This window comes from Rhinatrema bivittatum, chromosome 1 (assembly GCF_901001135.1).
Source record: "Rhinatrema bivittatum chromosome 1, aRhiBiv1.1, whole genome shotgun sequence".
NCBI lineage: Eukaryota > Metazoa > Chordata > Amphibia > Gymnophiona > Rhinatrematidae > Rhinatrema > Rhinatrema bivittatum.
In genome coordinates this window covers 725495825-725516959 of record NC_042615.1, presented here as the reverse complement: position 1 = coordinate 725516959, position 21135 = coordinate 725495825, and the positions used below count along the sequence as shown (strand labels likewise).

Sequence of the window (21135 nt, the reverse complement as noted above, 5' to 3'; positions counted from 1 at the left end):
TCAGCCTTTAAAAGTGCAACAGTTAGAGAGCCTGGAGGCACCGGAATCACTGCCAATGCATAATCCCCTGCATTTTTAAGGAGGCTTTACTTGAACAGAGAAACAACCCTGCCTTTGGGCTGGTCCTGTAAAGATTTGAGGCCATCAAAATTGTTCTGTTTACTTTTGCAGGTAATTATCCCCCTCCTTTCAGTACCTTAAAAGTTAGGGAATGCCCAGCATGGGTGGAAGCCTATTTACATAATGGATCTTCAGCAGCTTGCATAATGTAGCTGCCATAACCACAGAAGGAAAGTGAGAAACAGCAGGAGCAAGGAGTGTGAAAAGACAGAACATAGAGTTTTGCCAGAAATTAAAAGGTTTTGTAGCCATTACCATGAAGACCCACAGGGCCGGAAAGAGCAGGAATTAGGTCCGTGCCAGCTAAGAAAAGTAGGCCCCTATGTAAGGTTCTGATATGATACTTAATAAGAGAAATCGTTTTCTAAATTTCCCAAATAATTTTTATTTCTTTAAGAAGGCTTTACGAGCTTTTTTGTTAGCAAATTCTTCAATTACAATTGAAATTTTTATTTATACATGCTAGAAATAGATATATTTAGCTGCTTTTTTTTTTTAACTTTTGCCCAACAAAAGTAGGCCCCTTAAACACCGTAGGCCCTAGCCAAATGGCCAAGCTGGCACCCCCTCTCTCCTGGAGTGAAGACCCACACAGGATAGGGTAAAGCAGGGGTGCTCAAACCGGTCCTAGGGCCTCTCCCCCCTCTAGCCAGTCAAGTTTTCAGAATATCCTTAATGTAACTAACAGGCCGATGCAATAAGGGGCGCTAAACCTATCGCAGGTTGTTCGGCACTAATGTAGCCCATGTATGTAAAAAGTGGATCCCCTTTCAGAAGGGGATTGGTCCTTTCACTGACAAGTGACAGTGCATGGATCAATCGGCAGTAAGTGAAGGGGCGAATAGATTAATATTAAGTGTCCTTCACTTACTGCTGAGGGGGGATTTGGAGCATGGCAAGCTTTGCTTTAAGACATAGACCTTCCAAATGCACCATTTCAGATACAGCACCCCCTGGGTCTGACCCAGACCGCTTAGACCATTGGGCCAGACCTTAGGGTTGGGGAGGGATCTTTGGTCAGGTCAGCCATTGGTGCTGGTCTGGATCTAAGCAACAAGGTCTGAAGAAACAGGCGCTCATATTAGTGCCCGTTGCAGGTGTGGGCACCTGATGCAGGTGCGGGCACACAGCCATGTCTCCTGGGCGTCCCATGTATCTGAACACTAGGGGCGCACAATTTTTCCATAGCGTGTCCTTTTCAACGCAGCAGCTCATTTTAACATTGCACTGGATGCCCAAGAGAGGTGGCTGTGCGTGCATTAGGAAAACTAGCGCTCAATACCAGTGCCCACTTTAATGTGCTTCTTTTTGCATCTGTCCCTCAGTACATAAGCAAGCATGAGATTTATTTACATGCACTATCTCCTATGTATGCAAATATTTCTCATGCATATTCATTAGGGATATCCTGGAAAAATGACAGGCTAGGGAATGGGGCTGCCCAAGGATCAATTTGAGCACCCCTGGGGTAAAAGATCAGGGACCCCCCTAACATAATGCCCATCTATGTTAATCTTGCCCCCTCACCCCAGAAATTCAGTTCTGGCTACCCCAGGACTGCATCTACCTTATAAATGGCCTGTGACCGACGGCCCGCAAATGCGCAGTAGAGCGCAGCTCTACTGCGCATGTGCGGGCAAGGATGTCGATCAGAAAAAAAAAATGGCGGTGGGGCCGCAGGAGCGGGAGGAGAAGCAGCGGCGCCGCGCGCGCGCGCGGTGCCGCTGCTTCTCCTCCCCAGATCTGCCGGCAGATCTCGGGGGGGGGGGGGTGTCACTCCCGCGCCCCCCCCACCGAGATCTGCCGGCAGGAGCGGGAGGAGAAGTAGCGGCACCGCGCGCGCGCGGTGCCGCTACTTCTCCTCCCCAGATCTGCCGGCAGATCTCGGGGGGGTCACTGCCGCGCGCGCGGGAGTGACCCCCCCCGAGATCTGCCGGCAGGAGCGGGAGGAGTTAATGGAGCCGGGTGAGGGTTGCGGGAAGTCGCGCTTACGGCGCCGGGAGGAAATGGAGGTGGGTGAAGGGAGGGAGGGAGGGAGAGGGGGAGGGGGACTGAGTGAGTGGGAGGGAGAGGGGGACTGAGTGAGTGGGAGGGAGAGGGGGACTGAGTGAGTGGGAGGGAGAGGGGGACTGAGTGAGTGGGAGGGAGGGAGAGGGGGGGACTGAGTGGGAGGGAGTGAGGGAGAGGGGGGACTGAGTGAGAGGAGAGGGAGGGTGGAGAGGAGTGGGTGGGGGAGGGGGGTGGTGAAGAGTGAGGGGAGAGAGAATGAGGGGGAGGTGAGAGACAGAGGGATGTAGCCCGTTTTAACGGGCTTTACGGCTTGTATAGACAAGAAAACAGGACATTACAGACTAAGGATGTGGTTACAGCAGTTCGTGCAACTGGTTTAAAAAAGGTTTGGTTAAGATATGGAAAAATCCATAAACTATTAATTAATAAGCAATAGTAACTTGAGATTTATTAAATGTTTGGGTACTTGCCGGGTACTTGTGACTTGGATTGGCCACTGTTGGAAACAGGATACTGGACTTGAAGGACCCTTGGTCTGAACCAGTATGGCATATCTTATGTTCTTAAATATTAAGCAAGCTGCAAACTGTAATGTGGATTGTGGATTGCAAAACTACCTTCAGAACAACGCCATTTGATTGATAGCGGAGTAAAAATGTCCTGGAACTTTTCTGTAAAGTTTCTGTTCACTTTGCAGAATAAGTTCAGAATTTTGGACTCTGAACTGGAGTTTCCCGATATTTTTTAACTGCATTAGATCCTGCCTGAGTAGATTTGCTTGGTTTAATGAATTCATTCTTTACTTGTAGAAAAGCCGTGTTTCTGTTCCCTTAGGCTAGAAAAAGTGATAGAGGATCAAAACCGAGAACAGAATGAAAATAAAGCTATAAAATGCAAGTGCTGTTGCATCAACATGGGGTAGAAAACAAACCGGCAGTTTGTACAACTTTTTTTTTTTTTTGCTATAATATACAACTTTTTAAGTCCCTCACTAACAACGAAAAGATAGAAGTACAGATTGACGGAACACCAGAAGCCTGCAAAAGTTACAAGGTGGGAGGGTTCCATTGCTGAACCTCGTTTTAAAGCGCAAGGGTTTACCCAGCTCTGATCTCTGCAATCATCCGCAAGCTCCAAAAAGAGTCCGATCACTGTTTATTCATCTCCTACACTGCTAATAATCCGCAAACCCTTCTCATCATCCGCCTCCGGACCCAGTGTAGGTTCTGTCTCTCTCCCCCATACAGTAAATGAGACGGGGCAGCCAGGAAAAGCAACAGCTGCTTAGAGCAGGGAGGCCAGGCTGTGCCGAGAATAACTCAGCGTCTCCCTCCCTCTCCCTCTGCCCCTTCCCCCCTCTCCTAAGTGCAAAGAGCTTCTATTATCCGCAGGCGCCAGCCCTACCTGCGAGCACACACCGCCAGCTCCCACAGAGGAGGGCTCCAAGCAGCAAGAGCCGGCCGCACAGCTCCATCTCTCTCCCCCCTCGGCCTGGGCCCCACGGCGCCAGCCCCGGGGTGGGATTCCTTCTGCCCCGCTCGCGCGCAGGTCACGTGAGGCTGCCGAGCTCGGGCGGGAGGAGGCGGGGAGCGATTGTATCAGGAGTGCAGGTGGATTTCTCGAGGTGAACGCATGGCTTTGCTAGAGTTTCCAGCAGCAGGCTGAACTGACGAGGAGGTTCCACTGCAGCATTCCCAGGGCTATTTTTCCCCCTGTGGCCACATTTCACCTCCTCCATCGGCCCTTGGAAAATGACAAGGGAGAGGGGCTGGATTAGGGAGCATAACATGGGCAGGCAGTTTCACGATCCTCCTCCATTAGCATTCCAACCTGTTGTTTCTCTAACATCTAAAGTTTATTGCCTCATGATACAACCTGTGAAATAAATAGACTACAGCTTTAATTTCAACTTAAAACAGCCCAAACCAAAAACTAATGCCTATACCAATGCAGTACTCACAGCCAAGGAGACAATTTTCTTTCTATATTAATAATATCATTATCCACCTTTGCCCTTCATCCAGCTATGCAATACTGCATGTCTGGAGCCTGGGATAGCCACACTGTACAAACCCTAACAATTTTTATTTCAGCCACAAAAGGAGAAGCCCAGTTGCCTCAGGCTTCTCCTGCTCTTTAAAGAGGTGTGCCATGAGGCAAAAGACTGTCTTCTGTGAACTGCTACTGTGGGGTGAGTCTGCCAGCTGACCCATCTAATATATAGGGTTTCCCTCCTCCCCCCACCTCCACAGCCAATGCTGGGAAGACAATGGAAGGAGAAGCCCAGCTGCTTCTGGCTGCCCCCACCCGTTGACCTCATCACAGAGCAACTACAGGGCTCTAATTTTGTTATGGGTTTGACAGTTGCTGGTGGGTTGTTTTTTTTTATATAACTTTATTTATCATACTTTTTCTGCATGCATTATACATACAGATCCAATATACATCCAATACTCAGCACAATACAAAAAGGAAAACAGAGTACAGCAGGCAAAGGGAACTCATAATACAGGTGATTATAAACCCCATACTTTTTCATATTTATAAAATTCCCCCTTTAGGTCAATGCACAGTTTTTCTAGATTAGCAATATCTCGGACTTGGGTCTGCCAGTATGCCAAAGTGGGAGTGGATTTCCAAAAGGTGGCGATAGTGAATAGTGCCGCCAATAGCAACTAACTAGTTTCCTGCACTTCACCAGCACCAAGGATCCATCCCAAGAAGACTCGGCAAAGGCCGAATATGTACAGCAGTATCAATAATACCAGCAATCTCTTATGCAACTTGGGACCAAAATGTTCGGACTACAGGACAATACCACCCAATGTGAATAAAAGAACCTCTTTGGCCACATCCCCTCCAGCAATCCAAACTAGCATCAGCAGAAAACTTTGCATAAAACAATGGGGTGCGGTACCTCCTATGCAGTAAATGAACCATATACTGTGTACGTCTCGTGCAAGTGGTAATGTGGTGAGGCTAGGTCCAAATAATTTTCCAAGCTCTAGAATCAAGATCCAGACCCAAATTCGTATTCTAAACATCGATCAACTTTTGGGAAGTAACCTTTCCAAATTTATCAGCCAGTATATTCCGATAAATGACTACTATACCTTTCTCGAGAGAACCCACATTAGTGATGAAACTTTCCATGCCATTAAAGGGATGAACAGGCTGCCCCCATATCCAAATGGCCCTCTAATGCCCGTCGCAATTGGAAGTAGCAGGATCGAGAACCGTGATCTGACTGATAATTACTTTGAAGCTCCTTAAACTCCAGAAAACCATTCTTGCCCCATTTTGCACCATGGGCATGAAACAGTTGCTTTGTTTTGATTGTTAATATTATTACTCTTAATATAAGGCTTGGGGTAACCTGCACGGAGCAGAATTTCTATCATAAGAAACTTGCTGGGCAGACTGGATGGACCTTTTGGTCTTTTTCTGCCATCATTACTATGTTAAAGAGCCACGTCGCAGGTAAGTCCAATGCTGAAGGGCTGTACCCTTTTGTGTGCCCCTTTACTCAGATCTTCTCTCAGTCAGCCATTGCTAGATCAAACCACAGATAAAATGACCATATCTCACCACCTCCACCAGAGACCACACCCTATACTTAGTGACCACTTAGGTCAAAGATCCCTCACAGCCTTTGCCAAAGACCTATAAACCGCCAAACTGAAGCCCATCTAGATATATATATATATATAGAGAGAGAGAGATAATGTGCTCTGCTCTGACATGTTCATTTGTGTCTACACCATCTTTCCCGTTATTTTACAATTTGGAAAACTCTGGTGGGGCTTTCAGAGCTTTCCTAGCTCTTCTTTTGACCATGAGATTCTCTTCATGTCTGCATTGCCTGTCCCATAGAAGCTGGTGTGCCACACAACGTTTTTGTTAATATAGGTGTGCTTTGGATTTCAAAGGTGAGAACACTGCATTGGAGCACACCAGAACACTTATGCTAGAGGACATCAATATCCATATCAATGATGAAGCACATAGAAGCTCCACCCAGAAATTCCTGATCTCACTAGAATCCCTAGGTATAACCCAACTAATCAGCAACCTGAAGAAAACTGCAGGCCACACACTTGACCTGGATTTGGCACTACACCAACTCCTCCAAAAACTCTCAATCAGAAGTATTGGCCCTCTAAACCATCTTGGTCAGATCATCATATAGTGCTATTCGACTCACACTGACCCCAATCTCTCAAAACCAGACCAAAAGAAACCATTAAACTCATCAGACCAACTGTTCACCCATCCCCAGAAACCTTTCTTCATATCCTCCAGAAATAGGAAGACAACATTCCTGTCACCTCAGTCTCCTCTCTGGTGGAAGCATGCAACACAGGTCTCAAATCAACTATAAATGCCTTGGCCTCAATGAAAGTCTTCTGCATAAAAAATCCAAAACCTACCCCCTAGTTCACTATGGAATTGAAGGTGCTTAAACAAATCAGGAGAATCCTGGAATCGAAAGGGTGAAAAACATCCTCGCAAACGGACAGGATGGCATGCAGGCAACACCAGATCCTCTATCTGTTGCGACCGTTGGTCTACGATGGCTTCTCCCCGCCTACCTTACTCTTCTTGTGGCTGCTCCCGCTCACCTCGGACTTCTGGCTGCCGCAGCGTCTGCCGACCTCTCCAGCGTCCCCAGACCGGCTTTGGTGCTGCTTCCCACCATGCTCCTCCAAGGTACCATAGGGCGCGCGCGCACACGCCACCCTCATCTTTATTTCCTCATTGGCGCGAACCTCAGGGGCATCCCCCTGAGATGACGTCACGCTGCCCGGATATTTAAGCCTCCCTCTTTTGCTAGCAAATCGAGTTAGCAACAACTCGGATTACTGCGGATGGGATTCGCTCTCTGTACCGAAGCTACTCTGCCACTCCAGCGTTATCTGGAACTCTTACTGCTAACGGGGTACCCGCTCCTCGGGGGCCTCTTCTGCTTCTTTCAGGTGCAATCAGGAAACCGGTACTCGCTCCTCGATGGCCCATGTTCCCTGAGTTGCTGCCTGCATCTACAATCCTTTCTACTTGGAAGACTTCACTAACAGTTTCCATCTGTGAGTACAACTACCATCTATTCCACAGTACTGCTCCACTGGAACCAGGTACTCGCTCCTCGAGGGCCTGCCCTCTGTTCCAGTGCCAGACCTCTCGTCTAGTGGAACCGCTGTGTGAGTAAAATACCACTGAGTCTCCCTGCTCTAAGGGATCAGGTACTTGCTCCTCGAGGGCCTGCTCTCCCTGTCTCAGAGCTTCTACTATTCTACCTGGGACTATGTATATTTCTCACTGTGTACTCATAACTCTCAGTCTCTTTCCACTACTGCACGGCAAAGCAGAGGATCCGCTGTTCCAGCGTCCTGTGGGATACTCGCCCAGCCGGGCTCAACATCTACTACTCACTACTGCCATCTCTGGTGTTTCCAAAATTGTTTAAATAAAGATTCAATCTGTGTTTGTGTGTCCAGAGTCTAGCCTGACACCATGGTCCCTCACGGGACTGCCCCCCGTGGGCGTGGTCAGCTGCCACAGTGTCCAAGGATCCACCCAAACACCAATAACCATAACACTACCACATCTATTCTAGGTGGAATAGTTTTGCATACAATGGGGCAGTGCATGCAAATCTATCCTATGCATATGCAGTGTGAATATCCTGAAAACCTGACTGGCTGGATGTGTCCCAAGCACTGGCCTGAGAACCATTGAGTTTGAGAACCAAGAGAAAATTCTGGGTATAGTTAGAGAAGAATTTGGAGAAGGAGGAGAATTTCTGCCTCTTACCTGAGTCACACAGTCTGCCCCTGTGATGGTGTACCTGAGTTACTCAGTGCTGTCTACTCCTGCGTTAAAATTTGGAGTAAATCTTTCACTCCTGAGTTTGTCTTCAAGGGAACTCCATCATGATGGTAAAGGACGAACCAAAACTCAACCTGGTACTGAATTATGCACCCTAGCCTAGAGGTGTGTCCAGGAGGGAAGTTATGTTAAATATGTTAAATTTAGATAATTAGTGTAACAGAGTTCTAGACTATTTTAGATAAGTCAGTATTCATGCTGAATTTATCACAAATTCAGATGAAACTCTGAGGGGTTTTTGCACTAACCATCATTAAAACCTACATAGTAAATGTAAGTTACATGCCATTTTTAATGCAAGTGTTACATCAAGCTGTAATGTTCATTCAAGATAGCATAGCCATGGTAATATAGGCCATAATTTGCATATCAGGTTTCTCACTGGTAACCAGCCCAACATTTATTTATTTTATTTATTTATTTAAGTTTTTTATATACCAACATTCAAGACGGTGGTCCCATCATGCTGGTTCACAAGAAACAAGGGTGAAACTTTACCATTTAACAAAAGTGCAGAAAAGCAGTTACATATAACAAGGAAAACAATAACTTGGAATGAGAAGGGAAATGAAGATTAGATAGTAAAATATATGTATAAATAACATTGTGAGAGGTGGCTATTAACGCTAATACTAGCGGAGCTTGTTGCATGAAGGGGGATTAGATGGGGTTGGAGTTAGGAAAGGCCTGCGTGAACAGCCACGTTTTGAGTCTTATCTTGAATGTTGAGATGTTGGGTTCCATTCTAAGATCCGGGGGAATGGAGTTCCATAATGTTGGACCGGCTGTGGAGAATGCCCGATCTCTAAGCGTGATGTGTCTGGTAGTCTTGGCTGGAGGTACTTGAAGTGATCCTTTGTAAGCATCTCTTGTCGGTCTTGTGGAATGGTGTAATCGGAGGGGAATATGGAGATCGATTGGGGCTAATTGATGGATGTTTTTGAAAATGGTGAGAATGGCCTTGTAGATTATTCTGAAGTGGATGGGCAGCCAATGGAGGTCCATCAAGATAGGTGTTATGTGTTCTCTTCTCCTGGTGTTGGTGAGTATACGGGCGGAGGCATTTTGTACCATTTGTAATGGTTTGGTGTGTGATGAAGGGAGACCAAGCATGATGGTGTTGCAATAGTCCAGCTTTGCGAAAATGATTGATTGTAGGATCGTTCTGAAGTCATGTGTGTGGAAGAGAGGTCGTATTCTTTTCAGCACTTGGAGCTTGTAAAAGCAGTCTCTGGTGGTTTTGTTGATGTTAGCTTTCAGGTTTAGGTGATTGTCAATTTGAACTCCTAGATCTCTCACTTGTGTAGTGCTTGGTACGGTAGGATGAGTGTATGTGATGGAGCTGTTTTCTGGAGTGATGAGTAGAAGTTCCGTTTTTGATGAATTTAGTATCAGGTTGAGACTTGTAAGAAGTTGTTTGATATTTTGGAGGCAGGATTCCCAGTGCAACATTGTTTTTGCGAGCGATTCTTCGATGGGGATCAGGACCTGAATATCGTCAGCGTAGAGAAAATGTTTGAGATTGAGGTCAGTGAGAAGTTTACATAAGGGTAACAGATAAATGTTAAACAAGGTAGGAGACAGGGATGAGCCCTGAGGGACTCCTACGGCTGCGGGGTGTAGAGAGGATTCTTTATTATGAATCTTGACCTTATAACCTCTGTTGCTGAGGAAGGTTCTGAACCATGATAGGGCAGTGCCTGAAATACCTATGGCTGATAATTGGTTGATGAGAAGGGAGTGATTGACCGTATCAAATGCAGACGAGAGGTCGAGTAGTATCAAAAGGAAGGCTTGTCCTTTGTCTAAGCCTAGGATGATGTGGTCAGTCATAGAGATGAGGAGGGCTTCCGTGCTTAAGGTTTTACGGAATCCATATTGTGATGGAAATAGAAGGTTGTTGTCTTCAATGTGGTTTGAGAGTCGTGAATTTACCAATTTTTCCATTATTTTGGCTAAGAATGGGAGGTTAGCTATCGGTCTGAAATTGTTAGGATCGTTTGGGTCGAGATTTGGTTTTTTGAGAAGGGGTTTGAGTGAGGCAAGTTTGAGGTTGTCCGGGTAGAGTCCTTGTGTGAGGGAGCAATTTATGATGTCTGCCAGGGATTTGGAGATAGATTCTGGGATTGCTAGTAGTAGTTTGGTTGGGATGTGATCCGAGGGATGAGAGGATGGTTTCATTTTCCTAAGAATTCCTTGGATCTCAGCGGATGAAGTTGTGTCAAGTTCTTCTAACCGAGTGTAGTTGATTGAGGGTTGAGGAGTAGTTAGTGGAACAGTGGGGTTCGTGGGGAGCTGCGATAGGAGAGTATTGATTTTGTTGTTGAAGAAAAGAGCTAGTTCTTCTGCTTTTGATTGAGCTTGGTCATGTGTAATCTCTGGTTGGTTTACTTGTGTAAGGTTGGCTACATAGCTGAAGAGGGCTTTGGCATCGAAAATAAGGTCGTGTATCTTCGAGGCGTAGTAGTCCCTCTTGGATCTTAGGGTGTTTGATTTGTATTGATGCAGAGATGATTTGTAGATTGAAAGGGTGATGGTTCCTGGGTTTTTGCGCCATTTAGCCTCATTTTGTCTTAGTTGGAGTTTGAGCTTTCTTAATTCTGCTGAGAACCATGGCTGTCTTTTGGAGGAATTCTGGTGTGGTTTTTTTGTAATAAGAGGGCATAGCTTGTTGGCTATAGTTTCGGTGATTGTGTTCCATGATCGAAGTGCTGCGTTCGGATCTGTAAGGTCCAGTTGGTGGAGTAGTGGAGATAGGTGATTATTAAGGTCTTCATGGGAGCAAGTTTTCCTGTATTTGAAGGAGGGCAAAGGAATGCGAGCCGGGTTGGTATCTTTTATAGAGAATGAAGTAGTTATGAGATAGTGATCTGACCACGGGACCTTTGTGCAATTAGGTGTAGAAACTGGCTTGATTGCCGTGTTAACGAAGATCAGGTCTAACGTGTGGCCGGCTTTGTGGGTAGGTTTATTAACTATTTGAGTGAAGCCTAGCGCTGTGAGAGCGGTGAGGAGAGTTTCACAGTTAGGTGATGGGGTAGGGTTATCAACGTGCATGTTGAAATCCCCTAGAATGATGGCTGGTGAGTCAAAGTTGATGAGGGAAGAGGTTAATTCAACCAGTGGTGAGGCATCTGATTCCAAGAGTCCTGGGGGTGCATATACGAGAAGGATTTGTAGTTTGTCTGAGGTGAAGAAGCCGAATTCAAGTTTTGAGTTGGAATTGGATTGCTGTAGCGAGAATCTGAGGTCCTTTTTAGTTGCTAGAAGAATGCCTCCTCCCTTTTTTTTATGACGAGGTAGCGAGAAGAAGTCGTACGCCTCTGTAGGTAGTTGATTAATTATTGCTGTGTCTGCTGGTTTTAACCATGTTTCCGTAATTGCACATATCTCCGGTTTTACATCGATGAGGTAGTCATTCAATATTACAGACTTTTTCGTAAGGGATTGAGCATTGAAGAGGCTTAAAGAGAAAAGGGTGAGGCCTAGAAGTTGTGTGGAAGGAGAGACTAAAATTGAAGAGAGGGATTTGAGGTTGTGTTGTTGGGCATGTCGGACAGAAATTCTTTTAGGTGGCGTATTATGTTGGAGAATTGGAATTGTGAAAAATGGGGCCATTTGTGGGGTCTATGTTGTATGAATGTTTATGGCTTGCTGGAGAGGCTGGATGAATGCTGGATGAATGCTGGACGATTGTTGGTGAGGACGATTGGAGAGGCTGGATGAATGCTGGATGAATGCTGGACGATTGTTGGTGAGGCTGGGCGAGTGCTGGAGAGGCTGGACGCTTGCTGGGCGAGTGCTGGAGAGGCTGGACGCTTGCTGGGCGAGTGCTGGAGAGGCTGGATGAGTGCTGGACGTTTGCTGGAGAGCTTGCTGGAGAGGTGGACTTTTATTCCCTATGGCTGAAACGGTTAAATCTGTGTCTTTGCTGGCTGTTGCATTTGTTGACGATTTAGGTAGTTCCGCGGGTAAGGCACGGGGCCTCCTCGGGGCTCTACGAAGGGGCAAGACAAAGGGGCAGGCCCCTTTGTTGCGCGCCTTTGGCGCGCGACGCTCGGCGCGCGGCGCCTAGCAGGGTAGGATTTAAATCCCTGCCGGGCTCTCTCTGGTTGGCTGCCTGCTGTTTCAGGGCGGGCCTAGGCGCGTTTTTTATTTCTTTTTGAGGATTTCCTTCGCCGGAAACGGCTTCGGCGATCGCGGCTGGCGTCGGGGTCCCCCGGGTGGGGAGGCCGAACACTGACCTGACCAGGACCGCTTAGCATAGGTTAACCACACACCCTGCTGGGAATACCTACCCCCTCCTTAGAATCTCTCAAGTCCACCACCCATATACAACCCTGGCACAGAAGAGCCAATGGATTCTCAACCCCACAACCCTGAATCCTCCACATCAGTATGATCACGCCAAAGGGTTTGTAATCTTTCACCACCACAGCCAAGAAGACCTATTGTAACTTCTCCATTCCCCATCAGGCCCCGCAAAATCATGGGCTAATTCCCCTAACACCCTATTCCTCTCCCCCACAACAGTTCCACTTAATTATGGTCTAATGCCTTAGTACATCACAATAAGTGCAGAAAAAGTTACATAGTCCAATTTTCAATTTTTTAAACTGAATCTTTTTATTATTCACATATGGCAACTCCACTGTTTATCGTAAGTAAATTTCATATGAGGGGTCCCGTGTTTCGCAGAGGCTGCATCAGGAGGGACAAACCTATGTTAACACATCTACAAACAACACAAACAGGAATATGTCAGTGAATGGCTAGACATACCGATGAAGACATTTCAAAGTATAAGAAATTGTGTACATACCATAATGAATCTCGAAACAGTGTAACAGGGAGCGCGTTAACAATTACAACAATTGCATTTTTAAACACTTCAAAAAGGCACCAAAACAGCATGGACCAATCTGTGGGGTAGATTTTCAGAAAGCGCGATTTGGCGTACTTTTGTTGGCGCATCAGGCGCCAACAAAAGTACGCTGGATTTTAGCAGATACGCGCGTAGCTGCGCGTATCCGCTAAAATCCTGGATCGGCGCACACAAGGCTACCGATTCTTTATAGCCGGCGCACGCCGAGCCGCGCAGCCTACCTCCGTTCCCTCCGAGGCCGCTCCGAAATCGGAGCGGCCTCGGAGGGAACTTTCTTTTGCCCTCCCCTCACCTTCCCCTCCCTTCCCCTACCTAACCCACCCGCCCGGCCCTGTCTAAACCCCCCCCTTACCTTTGTCGGGGGATTTACGCCTCCCGGAGGAAGACGTAAATCCCCGCGCCAGCGGGCCGCTAGCGCACCGGGACACGACCTGGGGGCGGGTCCGGAGGGCGCGGCCACGCCCCGGACTGCCCTGGGCCGTAACCACGCCCCCGGGCCCGCCCCCGAAATGCTACGTCCCGCCCCGAAAACGCCGCGCGGATCGGGCCCGCCCCCGACACGCCCCCCTCGGAAAACCCCGGGACTTACGCGAGTCCCGGGGTCTGCGCACGCCGGTAGGCCTATTGAACATAGGCGCACCGGCACGCAGGGCCCTGCTCGCGTAAATCCGCCCCTGTATGCACAGAATCAACCAATCATGAAAGAGCACATCATTGGACTGAAATCAGGTGAAATATGTCCATTCAAGTTCCTTATTGAGTCCGTGGGGTATGACAGTATTTAGTAAGTGAATCCATCGTTGCTCTTTACGGATCAAAAACTCGGAAAAATTCCCCCCTCGATTCGGACGGGCAACAACCTCTAGAAGAAAGAAGTATAAATCAGAAATATTGTGTGAGCACTGAACCCAGTGCTCAACCAGGGGAGCATTTTCCCGTGCTTGCTTAATGTTCGAACAATGTTCCACAATTCTGCTTTTAATGTTTCTGGTAGTTTTCCCAACATACACTTTGTGGCATGGGCATGGGCACTGGATAATATAAATTACCCCTTCCGAATTACAATCTGAAATAGACCTTAGTACATATCTCTTTCCTGATGAGGGATTATCAAAATGTAAAACAGTGCTTGTAGGTGGACTTACAGAACAATTGCCACACGGTTTATGTATACCATCGATTTGATTAGTACATGTGTCATTAAAGTCAGAATTTGTCAACAAATCACGCAAGTTATTTCCCCTCTGGTGTGTAAACCGCAAGGATCCCTGTAAAAGGTCTTGGAGAGATAATGAATTCCAATGTTGACGTATGATTCTGGTAATCAAGTTACTCAAAGGAGAGAAGGGTAAAATACAATTTAGAGACCTGTCTGTGTTCCCTGTTTGTGGTAAAAATAGCAAATCCCTATTTACATTTAAAGCCCGTTTAAAAGCAGGTTTTAATATTTTCTTAGGGTACCCCTCAACTGTCCTGTTTATGTTTTGTTTGTAGATGTGTTAACATAGGTTTGTCCTTCCCGATGCAGCCTCGGCGAAACACGGGTCCATGTCGGGGGACCCCTCGTATGAAATTTAATTACGATAAACAGTGGAGTTGCCATATGTGAATAATAAAAAGATTCAGTTTCAAAAATTGAAAATTGGACTATGTAACTTTTTCTGCACTTATTGTGATGTACTACTGATTTGGGTGCAGTGTTTGTTCTTCTACTTGCTGGCTAATGCCTTAGGCAATACAGTATTCTCCCCAGAATAGTAGCCTAGTCCCCAGCAGCCTGATTTTTCTCCTCCCCCCAAATTCTCCCCAAGATCGCAGCTTTGCCTCTTCAGTGCCCACCCCTTCCTCATTCAAAGAAGCCCAATGAACTTCTCTACCCACAAGATGATGCCTACCCCTGATGTACTTAGATCCTCTTTGATTCCTCCCTCCCCCCTCCCAAAATAAGGCCTACTCCCTTTGGGCCCCAAACCCCCCCCCCCCTCCAAGCACACACAAACTGAGGATGAGGTTTACTTTTGGCAAGTCAATGGACCTCATCTCCAAGAAGACAACCTAAAGGCCTGGAACCAGCAGGTGTGCATGCTGTGCAACTGCATGGGGTGGCACATCCATGGGGGTGGTGGCAGAGCTGGCTTCTCACTAGGGTGGGCTAAGCAATTGCCCGGGCACTGGGAGCTGAGGGGTGCCCTTGACACCGCCAGTATCACCCATCCCACAGCAGCAGAGAAGAGATACAGCGGGACTGCAGCGGACCCCATCCCACTGTGGCTAAAGAGAAGGGGAGACCCTGAGAGTGTGATGTGTGTGTGTGTGTGTGTATATATGAACGAGAGGGAGTAGGGATTTGCTGACTACGTTTTATCTCCCCACTATATCTTTCTACCAGCAATCTGAGAATATTATTACACAAGTTTATTCATCTTAGATAATGAAAATTATTTTATAAGGGATATGGTTTATTACCAGGAGTTATCACAACACTTGGCAATTGTCAGATAAGGGATTTTTACTAGAAACAATGCTACAGACTATACTTAGTGTTTAGGAACTTAGCAGATATTAGGGAATTAGCATTGCTATATTTAGAGAAAGCATATTTATTTATTTATTTATTTTTTTAAAATTTTTTCTTTTCAGATTTTACATTTATTACATGCATTATTCTCAAGAAACACGGTAATAATACCCCAAATAGTTTACAAATCACAAATTGTACTAATATATATAATACAAGAGTATATTAACCTAAATATAAGCATTAGGGGGGCAAGTAAATTTAGGAGCGATGAAAGAAAGAAAAAGATAAACATTACTATAGGTAATCAATAGATACAAAGCAGTATCTTCACATTAAACCGATCCATCGACTGGGGTGCTATGTGCGTGGCCGGTCAGAAAATCCCTAAGCTGTTCAGGTTCAAAAAATACAAAGTTATTGTTTAAATATCTAACACAACGGTATGCACAAAAGTATATTACCTACCACAAAGAGGAACTGGAGTGGAAGAAGAACAGAGAGATTCCTTGAACATATCTGAACTTTTAGAATTATCTATAGATTCGGAAATTAAAGAGAGAAAGGCCATGTTGGTCTCGTTTGCCTTTATCTCAGACCGCAATCATATTTTGAAAATGTTTCTTAAGTTTAGGCAAGCCCTGTTTTATGGCGCAAAAATATGGATATACCCTGATGTTGTTAAACTAACACAAAACCGTAGAAAAGAATTTCTTAAGATGAGAGAGAGGGTACAAAGTTTAGGTGCCCGTTATGTACTAAAATACCCTAGTAAGTATTGTAAATATTTATTTATTTCTAAAGCCAACACTGGAGTGATGGGGAGAATGGGGTGAATGCTGAGGTCAGAGAAAGAGATAGAATGTGCCCATGTCTCTAATCCATGTCAATCTGGAGAGGGTGAAATGTTCTCCCTTTTCCTAGTCTGACTTCTTTACCCTTTTCCCCAGAAGAGCAAGAATCAGTTAGTGGGAGCAGGAGGGTCATCATCAACAATTTTCACACAGGGCACTATTTGCCCTAAAGCTGGCTCTGACAACCTATGTCCAGCTCTTGACCCACCAAACCATCTACACCCGATGGGGTAGCCTGCATCTTCAGAGAGGTTTGAGATGGACTACTGGGCACCAGGGTAACTGAAGTAGAAACACCAGAGAAAACTAGGCTGCAAGAAGGGCCAAGGAGACTAGGCCGGAATTGCAGGGGAACCCTAGGGAGTTTTAGATGTGGAATTGCAGGAGAACCTTAGGGAGTTTTAGATGTGGAGCTATTTCAGCTCCAGGAGTGAGGGGATTGAGAGAACTTTAGCCAGATTATGACAAGGGTGGAGCCCGTTGACTAAATCATGCTATTAAGGTTTGAGGATGGGGGTTTGCGTGCCTATTTTTAAAACTGCACCAGGGAGGTTGAGGAGTAAGAGAGGGGTTGAGGAGTTTGGGGGTAGGGAAAAGTTCCTTTCACTTCCATGGGGATATTAGGGAGCAATGGAATGAATAAATGCAGGTCACCAGTAGGAAACAACTACTTTCTGAGGTGAATTCAAGATTCCAGCATTGCCAGGCCCGCGTTAACGCACATTGGTATTAATGCAGAACAGTAACTCGAGTAATAATATGTAATGAGAAGATCAGCATAAAATTTACTGCTAATAGGCTCATTTGCATGCACATTACATTACTATATGAGATTGCAAATGAGAATGCAAAGAATGCACATTTGATGTGAGTGTTAGGCCATTAATGTTCTCTTAACATGGGTGTGAAGGCTAAAGCCCATTAGTACATAGACACTAAGAGGCCAATATTAAATAAAAGCCGAGCACCTACATTTAGGCTCCTAAGATAGGTGCCTATTTTCAGCCGAACTTAGAAGCCTACTTTTAGGCTCAAATTTCATATAAATTTTGGTCCCTAAAACTTAAAGACCTACGTTTAGGACAACTATTTATTTGCTTAGATTTAGACTTCTAAATTAGATGACGAGTTCTGAAAATCAGTGCTAAGCTCCTAACTTTCAGGTGAATTTTTAAAGTCGTTATGCATGTAAATGTAACATACTATCATAGCAATTTTCAAAAGCTATTTACCTGGGTTAAGTGCACTTAACATGGGTAAAACCTATGGACAATTCAATGACATATTGTTCCATTTGCCAGTTGCAGCAGGCCCATGAATATCACAGCAGAATACCGCCATCATTGCATAATCCAGATGCCACTGATGATCCCAGGCCGCCAACTTCCATTACGCATGTGTTACGCTTGGGCTGTGTTCAGGTGTCTCTTTCCACCTGGAGCCACCCTGTCTCTTTCCGGGACCCAGCCGGAAAGAGACAGGGTGGCTGGGTCCCGGAGCCATCCCTGTCCCGGAGCCATCCCTGTCCCGGAGCCATCCCTGTCCCGGAGCCACCTGGAGCCATCCCTGTCTCTTTCCACCTGGAGCCAGGGTGGCTCCAGGTGGAAAGAGACAGGGATGGCTGGAAACAGTGTCTGGGTCCCGGCTGGGTCAGGGCAGGCGGCAAGAAGCAGTGTTAAAGTCCAGGCTGGGTCAGGGCAGGTGGCAGGTAGCAGTGTCTGGGTCCAGGCTGGGTCAGGGCAGGCGGCAGGTAGCAGTGTCAGAGTCCGGGCTGGGTCAGGGCACCTAGTAGAAAGACAAAGAGCCCGAGGGCCACACACACACGTACCGCAGAGCAGAGAGCCCGAAGGCCACACACACACACACGCACGGCAGGGCAGAGGGCCCGTAGGCCACACACGGACACGCAGGGCAGAGGGCCCGTAGGCCACACACGGACACACAGGGCAGAAGGCCCGTAGGCCACACACGGACACAGGACAGAGGGCCTGAAGGCCACACACGGACACACAGCAGAGCAGAGGGCCCGAAGGACTGCACGCACAGTAAGCAAGGCAGGGCAGGGCAGAAGGTCCGAAGACCATACACAGCACAAGGCAAGGCAAAGCAAGGTAGAAGGCCCGAAGGCACACACAGCGCAAGGCAAGGCAAAGCAAGGTAGAAGGCCTGAAGGCCGCGCAAGGCAAGGCAAGGCAAGGCAAGACAAGGAAGAAGGCCCGAAGGCCAGGCAAGGCTAGGCAAAGCAAGGTCCAAGGACCACACGCACAGCAAGCAAGGAAGGCTAGAGCAGGGAGCCCAGGCGAGCTCGATGCCGAAGCACCGAGGGAACTGTCAGGCAGGGTTATAAGGGAAAGCCCAGAACATAGAGTGGACAAGGGAGATGGACTGGGCCTGTCAGGAGAGCCAGCTCTAGAGGGACCCCTGGTGGTGAGGTGGTTGCACAGCAGCCATAGCCGTAACAGCATTCAAGCGCGCATATGCCTGGACATATTACTAGAGCCACCATGCCACACACCATGCAAACAGGTAGGGATGTGAATCATTTTTCTGACGGATGAAAATATCGTACGATATTTTCTCATCCGTCAGGAATCGGAGGGTCCCTGAAAGTGATAGGAAAACCCCACAAAATTTTCATGGGGTTCTCTTATCAATTTCGGGGGGGGGGGGGGGGGCGGGAAGAAAGGGCACACAAAAACAACCCTCAAACCCATCCCGACCCTTTAAATCTCATTATTTAGACTCCCCTACCCTCCCGACCCCCCCAAAACTTTTCTAAAATACCTGGTGGTCCAGCAGGGGTCCCGGGAGCGATCTCCCGCTCTCGGGCTGTTGGCTGCCACTAATCAAAATGGCACCGATGGCCCTTTGCCCTTACCATGTGACAGGGGCTATTGGTGCCATTGGCCGACCCCTGTCACATGGTAGGAGCAATAGATGGCCCGAGCCTTGTGACCTGCTCCTACTTCTCAAAAATGTTTTCTCCCACCATGAAGAACTATACCACTAGAAACCATGAGCTGCTAGCGGTCAAGCTAACCTTAGAAGAATGGTGACACCTGTTGGAAGGGGCCAGATTTCCAGTAACCATCTATACAGATCACAAAAACCTGAAACACCTGGCGCAAGCGCAGAGACTGAACCCTTGGCAAGCCCGCTGGTTGTTGTTTTTCAATCAGTTTAACTTCGAGTTTCGGAACCACCCTATAGAGAAAAAGCATCAAGACAATGCCCTCTTATGCTGCTTTGATACTGAAGGCTTTCTAGAGTCCCTGCAATATATCATCAACCCTGCGAAAATTGTGGTTGCTGTTGCATTCAAAGGTACCCCAAGAAGACTGTTGTTTCCCAGCACCTACACCAGAAGTTTCTTCAGTGGGCCCATGACTCCTGGTTGAAGGGACACCCAGGTATCACTCAAACAAGAGGTACAAGGGGATTATCACTTCTCTTTTCATATCAGAAAAGGGAAGTGATTATCCCCTTGTACAGGTCCTTGGTGAGGTCTCACTGGAGTACTGTGTTCAATTCTGGAGACCGTATCTCAAAGGAGATAGACAGGATGGAGGCGGTTCAGTGAAGGCTGACCAAAATGGTGGGTGGTCTCCATCGAATGACTTATGAGGAGAGGTTGAAGAACCTGAATATGTATACCCTGGAGGAGAGGAGGAGCAGGGGTGATATCATACAGACCTTCAGATACTTGAAAGGTTTTAACGATCCATGGTCATCAACAAACCTTTTTCATTGGAAACAATTTAGTAGAACTAGGGGTCACGATTTGAAACTCCAGGGAGGAAAACTTAAAACCAATGTCAGGAAATATTTCTTCACTGAGAGGATGGTGGATGCCTGGAATGCCCTTCCGGAGGAAGTAGTGAAGACTAAAACTGTGAAGGATTTCAAAGGGGCATGGGATAAACACTGTGGATCCCTAAAAGGTTAGAGGATGGGAAAAATAAAAAAAGCTTAACTGGCACGGAACGGCAGTTACTACCCTTAAGAGAAACATGGGGGTAACCTGCACGGAGTGGTAGTTACTACCTTGGGAAGCTTACTGGGCAGACTAGATGGACCAATTTGGGTTTTTTTTCTGCCGTCATTACTATGTTTCTATGTAAACTTGGAGTTAATCTTCTGACACTACTAGTTGCCCTAGATGAAGTCTGACATGAAGCACTACCCTAGAGTCCTGTCCCACAGGTACCATGAATAAGAGTGTACAAGCTTGACTTTGGAGGTTATTACAACCACTGCCAGCCCCCAAGCAATCCTGGACCCACTTGGCCACTGACTTTGTCACTGACTTTCCCCTCTCTAGTGGCAATATCACCATATGGGTGGTAGTGAACATAAGAACATAAGAAATTGCCATTCTGGGTCTGATCAAGGGTCCATCGAGCCCAGAATCCTGTTTCCAACAGAGGCCAAACCAGGCCACAAGGACCTGGCAATTACCCAAACACATAGAAGATCCCATGCTATTGTTGCAATTAATAGCAGTGGCTATTCCCTAAGTAAACTTGATTAATAGCAGTTAATGGACTTCTCCTCCAAGAACTTATCCAAACCTTTTTTAATGGATTGATTTTCTAAGGTGGCACATTTCATGCCCCTCCTGGGCCTCCCTTCAGTGCCTGAACTGGCTAAACTTGTCATTCAACATTTATTTATTTATTTATTTATTTTTAATTTTTATATACCGATGTTCCTGTAAAGAATATATCTTCTGTCTGCATGGTGTTGCAACCGTCGCTGCCCGACGTCTCCACCCCGCCCACCTTACCTCTGTGGCGACTCCCTCTTTGCTTGTTGGATGTTTGGCTGCCGCAGCGTCATCTTGCCACCCTCCTCCATCGTCC

The 21135-nt window shown here is 46.8% G+C and overlaps 1 protein-coding gene across 1 annotated transcript in view; it reads right to left on the bottom strand.

The window, feature by feature from the left end:
• The window catches only part of LOC115076154 (chondroitin sulfate proteoglycan 4-like), a 99364-nt gene extending 95674 nt beyond the window's left edge, over positions 1 to 3690 (bottom strand). Inside the window, exon 1 of the mRNA XM_029577294.1 lies at positions 3535 to 3690. Within this exon, the coding sequence (XP_029433154.1) occupies positions 3535 to 3604 (70 nt within the window). The 5' untranslated portion in view covers positions 3605 to 3690. The remainder of the gene's footprint in view (positions 1 to 3534) is intronic.
• Positions 3691 to 21135: the final 17445 nt, after the last annotated feature.